This window comes from Ursus americanus, chromosome 6, assembly GCF_024610735.1.
Source record: "Ursus americanus isolate L20-20 chromosome 6, mUrsAme1.1.p, whole genome shotgun sequence".
NCBI lineage: Eukaryota > Metazoa > Chordata > Mammalia > Carnivora > Ursidae > Ursus > Ursus americanus.
In genome coordinates this window covers 9,176,601-9,183,723 of record NC_142132.1, presented here as the reverse complement: position 1 = coordinate 9,183,723, position 7,123 = coordinate 9,176,601, and the positions used below count along the sequence as shown (strand labels likewise).

The following is a 7,123-nucleotide window of genomic DNA, read 5'->3' as shown; positions in this document are numbered from 1 at the left end:
TATTTAAGTACAAGGCATCATGCTAAGCATATTACAAGTAAGCAATATTATAAGCAGGACTATAAGTGATACAAAGAGAAGCCCTTCCTTCCATGAACGGTTTCAAGCCAACAGGGAAATAAGACTAAAACTCTAGTAGCTACAACTACGGCAGAATGTATTGAGTGTTATAAGGGGGTACCAAGTGGGTGCTGTAGGAATTAGAGAACATAGTTGAGGAATAAAGAAAAACTTCAAGGAGGGAGGAAGGCAGGTGTGGGCATTGAAGGATGAGTAGATATTAGCAGGTTCTTTCTCCAGAAAGGCCCACACCTGAAGGGGAATGAAGCCTACAGTGATGTCTAGGGCTGTCGGTACCTTCTCTTTCCCCCTAAGGAGCTAGGGAGTCCCACCTGCTTAGCGAGGTACCAGCACACAATTTGTCCCTTGTCTCTGATTTCACCTTCCAACTATTCCATGGAATTCTTCTAACAATTAGACTCACCCTTTCCCCATTGCAAATATACACAAAATGCCAAAGCAAACGAGTTGTCCCCTGCTCTGAATGCCTGCCAATCCAAGCCTGAAAAGAGCATCAGGTTGCAGGGGCCCGCCCCCACAGGGGAGCCTGGAGAGCATATAAAGCGGGAACCCCATGTATCCCGGTAGCTTGAAGCCTTCCCACCATGGGCTGCTCAGCCCTCCTCTGGCTGCTGCTCTTCCATGCCACTGTTCTGCATGAAACAGGTACTAAAGCTGGTGTCCCAGCACCATTTTGCTTATGCCTTGTTCCAAGCTTCCAAAGGGAAGATGAATGTTGGCACATAGTCTACTGGCAACTTTTGGAAAGCTTGAGATTAAATCCAAACAAATAGAGCTTTTACTGTGTTCAATGCAATCCAACCACTGACGAGATGTTGCTCTGATAATCACCGAACGCATAATCATAATTGATTTAGGGAAGTTGAGTCAAATATTTTCTGTAAGATTTATTATCTGTGAACAAGGCATTAACCAGTTTATTGCTCTTTGAAAACATGGGTATGTTTTTAAGATTCTGGAAGAGATGGAAAAGAATTAACATTTGCCTGTAGGATAATTAAATAAGAGTTTTGAAAATGTTCTTCGGCTTATATATTGATATTAAGCACTAGAAGTCTTGACCTACTGACATGATTTCTTTACTATTGCTGAACAGAGTTGTAAAATGTACAGTAAAAGAATATCTTGGAACGCCTGGGTGGCTCAGTCGGTTGAACATCCGACTCTTGGTTTTGGCTTAGGTCATGATCTCATGGCTCCCAAAGTTGAGCCCCCAGTCAGGCTTCATGCTCAGCGGGGAGTCTGCTTGAAGATTCTCTCCCTCTCCCCCTCCCCCTACTTGCACAGCTTCTCTCTCTCTTTCTGTGTCTCTCAAATAAATAAATAAATAAATAAATCTTAAAAAAAAGAAATCTCTTAGCCTGAAATATTTGGCATGACGTAAAGTTATCGGGACTTGATTCATGAATCAATCTGAAAATCTGTACCTTTTTATAAAAAAAATTTTATCAGGTCGATATTTAGTCTTAATCTGTATTCCATGTTTAGTCCTTTTAAGGAAGTCTCAATTTAATTTGGAACTAAACTAATTGCAAATGCCTACATAATTTCAATTATTTTTGTCATGATTTTGTGGCTTTGGAGGGAAACTAGTAAAGCCCTTTATTACTTCGCTTTCCCGATTCTACTGACAAATGAAAATTTGGAAATACTCTTGACCAACAAATAGCTTGAATAAAATTTTTATTATCGAGAAAAACATAACTCACCAACCACAGAATTGTGTTTGATCATAAATTTTATACCCAACTTCTTTTTTATTCTGCATGTAATTCTGTAGATATGTTTATGTCAGCTGCTCAACCACATTTAAAACATCGGAAGGTGTTAAGACGGATTTAAATGACTTTTTGAATCCTTTGGGGTCTGGGCCTTGTTTCCCATCTATATGTTCGATGAGGTATGAGTTTGGTCCTAACTTTCTGGCCATGTGGGCCTGGGCAAGTGTTTGAATCTCTGTAGGCTGCTGTTTCCTCCCACAGAAAAGGGGGTAATTCATTGGATTGTTGGGGAGATTTAATGAAATGATATTTGTAAATTACTTGGAAGAGTGCCTCAGGCATAGAAAATACTCAGTGTCAACTCTTGTTATAAATGTTGTACATTCTCAACTGTGTATTTTCAACCGAGAAGAAATGAAAATACAGTCATCCGACTCAGATTACATCTTACCACTATGCTTCCGTTCTCCAAGAAACCAAGATATTTTTCAATATTTCAGTAAGGTTTCAAATAATAGATTTAATATTTTTAACTTGGGAACAGGGAAGTTCTCTTATTCCGGCCAACCAATATTATGCAGGTAGGTACTCTGGACATTGACGAATTATACCAAATGGATGTGGGAAATTGAAGGGGTTTTCTGAAGTGTAACATTTTTGGAAATTTCTGAGATTAGTCAAAATTCAAGTTAATCATATTTGTTCCAGGAGTGGCAGAGATGTTGCTGACTCTGATGGTGCTGAAAGCCACCTGCAGTGAATGGGGTTTAAGTGTGATTGAAAGTGACCCCTGGAACATTAAGGAATCTTAATGAGCTCTGCCCCCAGGCTTTATTTGAAGTGTATCACTACTCTTTCAAAGTGGAAATGGCCTATGATTTCATCAGTTTGGAATTATAGTGTCCAAAGGTTTTAGGATAGATATGAAAGGAGAAAATGGAGACAAACTTCATGGGATGAATTTAATGATTTCTGGGAACTGAGACTAAAAGCCACCCTAAATTTCAGTGATTCTCCTAAAACTATACTGTAATAACTACTTACTAATGTGTTGGGGACCCTGGGAACAAAGATCAGCCCCAATTCCGAACCTACCGCCTCTTCTCATCGCACTGAAAGTCCTAATGAGGACTAATGAAGAAAATCTGTCAAAATAAGGGCTATTTCTTGCATTGCTGATCCAGTTACACCAATATTCAACTCTCTTCTTCCTCTGCCTTATCCTGCTTTCCTTGAAATTTGCAAAATTACGGCCAAACACCAGCACTACTTGCCCACCGAAGGCACACCTTGCTACAGCTATGGACCCATTTTCTCAGCATAGGTCCTGACCCATTAGAGGGCATTTCATAAATAAATGAATTCTGAATAAGTGAGTGAAAAATCAATGAGCAGGAATATCATACCATTGAGTAAGGAGTGCTTACTGGATCCCCTCAAAATAAAGACAGCCAGATCATGGGGTCATTTCCCCGATTGCTTAAATCTAAGGATATTTGAAAGTCTCAGTAGATCTTACAGACGTGATTTTCAAATGTCAGTTATCCCCGGGACCATTATCTCCCTAACTCTCTGGTGCCTCCTTTTCTTTGCTGCCTTCTCTAATCCTTTTGTCCAGGCTTTATACTGTCACCTCCCCTCACCCCTAAGATGATTATGTCACCCTATAGTTTCTCGGGGGGTGCTCCCGAGCTTCCAGGAGCACATGGATTAGCGATATGATCTGGCCTGTTGGCTTTGTTAGGCTCCTCACCCTGATTGCACAAGAGTCTTACAGACAATGGGGCCAGTGAGACCTCCTGGGAAGAGGCACGCAGAAATGCAGCCATGGTTCAGTGCGGGTCTCATGGGCATCGGCAGGGATTTGGGGAACTTGCAGGCCACTGGAGCTCAGGTGATATTAGGGCAACTCACATGGAAAATGTGAGGACAAAGGACAATTTGTTGACCACCAAAGAAAGGAGGCCTATGGCTGAAAATGCAATTGTTCCCTGGTGTTGAATTTATCTGGTCAACACAATGCAAGTTCAATAGTTAAAATAGTCTCTAAAACCACATCGTGATCAGGTTACCATCGGTTCAGCTGTGGCCCCGGGCCTGCTCTGCCTGCAGGTCTGACACCCTGACCACAACCTCCTCACCTTCCCTCACGCCACAGCCCTGCCCCGTTCACTTGGCCCTGCCTCTGCCGCTCCTCCGGCCCCAAGCTTCATCCCTAGCACCAAAGTGGGTTGGAAACCCATGGCGTCTGATCTCAACGGATCCACCCAGCTGCCACAGCTGCCCTGCTGTCTCATTCCCCTCTGGTCAAACCTTCATCGGGTATCATACCACCTGATGATGCTCGCGGGGCTGACAGCTCCGAGGCCAGCCTCCCCCTCCCCCACATACACTCATTCGCAGGACCAGCCCCTTTCCGCCCATCTTTCCCTCCTGGTTTTCAGCCCAAAGTTAACCCTGTCAGTCCTCGTCCACTGTCCCCAGTGCCCTGCCCTCACTCACGAGGCTGTCTGCCATGTCCTTACTCTAGTCTTAAGTTCCCCTCATCCCAGCTTATCTCACAGATACTCCCCCCAAACACTCAGGCAACTCGGATGAACACAGCTGGGAGACCAATCGTAAGACACATCATCTAACATTTTATTTCCCCCCTTCTATATGCCCAGAGCTGCACCACAGGCCAAGCCCAGGGTAACTTCTGGTTTGTTCCCTAGAGTCGTCTGCACTCCGGTTTCCTCCCTACCTTTGATTCTCACTTCTGGCTACACCTGCACTGTGCTGTCTGTCACGTCTGTTCTCTGAGCAAGAAGGCCGAATGGCATCTCCACTATCACTGGAAAAGTCTAGGCTTCTCTTCCTAACAGTCAAAACCCTAAAAACCCTGGGGCGCCTGGGTGGCTCAGCTGGTTAAGCGTCTGCCTTCAGCTCAGGTCGTGATCTCAGGGTCCTGGGATCGAGCCCCACATCAGGTTCCCTGCTTCTCCCTCTGCCTCTGCCTGCCACTCCCCCTGTTTGTGCACGCACTGTCTGTCAAATAAATAAATAAAATCTTTAAAAAAAAACAACTTAAGAACCCAACCTTTCCTGCTGATCTGTCTTTATAACTCCTGCTCTAACACAGAGTCATAGTTCAGCCGGCTCCTTTACTGATTCCTCTGTAAAAAGGACTCATTCCCATTTATCCACTTCCTCTAAATTTACCCCACACATTCTTCAAGGCCTATCTGACACCCCACACCCTTGATTCATTTTCCTGTCATTTAGTGAGCGCCCAGCAGATTCCAAGCACTGTGTGGGGAACATTGTCCCTTCCATTCAGATCTTCCAGTCTGACTTGCGGGGGAGACAAGACATGAACAGGTAGCCCCAAACCAGTAAATATCCAATGAGTTTCCAAGATATTATCATTTACCATCAGATTCTCAATGCCCAGCACATAGTAGGTGGTTAGTGATATTTGTTAAACTTGAATGGACTGAACATAAAAACTTAGGGAGGTCAGGCTTGCAATCGCGGGGAAAACTTCATAAAGTTTCCAATTGGTAATCGGTCTTGCCTGGGTGGCTAGGGTACAAGGTTGATATAAGTGGTTATGACATTCCAGGGAATTTCATGGACTCATGGGTGAGTCTGAGGCTTCATTCAGAGAGAGAAAGAACAAGGTCCCCATAGGAGAGGAGCTGCAAAGTGATGTGATGTGTTGGGGTTCAGGAGCGAATGGTCAAGAAAGAATTCTTGAGATGTCTTTGTGCAAAACGGTGTTGTTTTATTAAAGCGTGGGGACAGGACCTGGAGCCGAAAGAGCTGCACTGGGGTTGTGAGGAGTGACTGCTTATGTACTTTCAAGTTGGGAGGGGGTTAGGGATAGCGTAAGTCTCTAAGGAGTTTGGAAGCAAGGTTTCCAGGACCTTGCAGGGTCATTTACTCCTGTCTAGTAAAACTTTCGTTACTGAGACCCCTCAGATGGATATCAGTGGGCCATGTGTTTGGAGGGTGATTGCTAACATGTATCTTGTGGCGGGGGTAGAGATAAAGGAAGTTTCCAAAGGGATTTTCATATGTTCGAGAAAACTTATAGGATCCTGGAGGTTGGGCTAATGTCAGGGTAAGGTTGTCTTTTGCCCCTAGCAAAGTACTCACATCGAGGCAGTTGAGTTCCTGGAGGAAGGTCACTCTGCCTGTCTTAAGTACTTGTCAATGGGCTGTAAGTTGTAAGGAAATTTAATTTTTTTCTATACTTCTTTTGCCTTTGTTCTCCACATCAGAAAGGAAGCTGTGGCTCTGATTAAAGAGGGTTTGGAAATTCAAACTAAGAACTTTGGCCTTCACCCAGGAGGTGATGAAGAGCCACGGTAGGCAGGGGAATGACATCAGAGGGGCTTTTTCAGATGAGTAGACAGGTGCCATGGACCGAAGTAAGGAAAGACTGAGTTAGGCAAACTGACTTAAAAAAAAAAATAGTCATGGCAGACCACACACAAAGTCAATAAAACACACAAGCCTGGCTCAGGGTGGTCACGGTGGGTCTGGACAGCAGCAGACATTGTGCGTGTCGGCCACCAGGGCCACCTTGCTGGGCCCGAGAAGCACACATCACGGGGCTTCTCTGATAATCTAAGGGGCTGACAGCTGTGAGCGTGCTTGGGAACGTGTAAAGCGGGGCGTAGGCATCAGAGTTGCTCGTGCAAAGGAACAGGCAGAAGTGGCTTTATAAATGAAGGCTTCTGCCGCCTGGCAGGCGGCTGGGGGAGGTGTGGGACGAAAAGGAAAGAAGTGGGAGTGAGCGACTTAGTGTCCAGATTCTGGAGCCAAATCCCAGCCTTGCCACTTACGAGCTGCGGGGTCTGGGAAAGTTACTTGGCTTCTTTGTGCCTTGACCTCCCGATCTGTTAAAATGTGCATGGAAGCAGTAACAGGATATTTTCAAGTCAACCATAGTTTGTTCAAGTCAGTGAGACTCGTGACAAGCACACAGCAGGTGCCGAATAAAGGTCAGTTATTATTAACAACACCAACTTAGTTGACTTCTTAGTTGCCTTCCCTCCCCACAGGGGGGCCTCTCCTGATTCTAACGGCCTAGACCACACATCTAGCTGCTGGGTTACATTCTGTCTGGTCTAGGGCTCCATCCATGTAGTGGGCATGGATTTTTTTCCCTGACACAAGTACTAGGTTCTGTGTTTTCTGGTATGTCCCCAGGGCCTTCTTCAATGACAAGGAACAGCAGACCCTCCCCCAACAAACCCAGGTGTAAATGGACTATTGTAAATCCACTCAACAGCTTCATGGCCTATGTCCTTGGACGGTTTGTCCACGAAGCA

The 7,123-nt window shown here is 44.9% G+C and overlaps 1 protein-coding gene across 1 annotated transcript in view; it reads left to right on the top strand.

The window, feature by feature from the left end:
* The first annotated feature begins 665 nt into the window (after positions 1-665).
* Positions 666-7,123, top strand: part of LOC148109753 (scavenger receptor cysteine-rich domain-containing protein DMBT1-like) — a 118,362-nt gene continuing 111,904 nt past the window's right edge. Inside the window, exon 1 of the mRNA XM_087862502.1 lies at positions 666-726. Coding sequence (XP_087718628.1) covers positions 666-726 — 61 coding nt within the window. The remainder of the gene's footprint in view (positions 727-7,123) is intronic.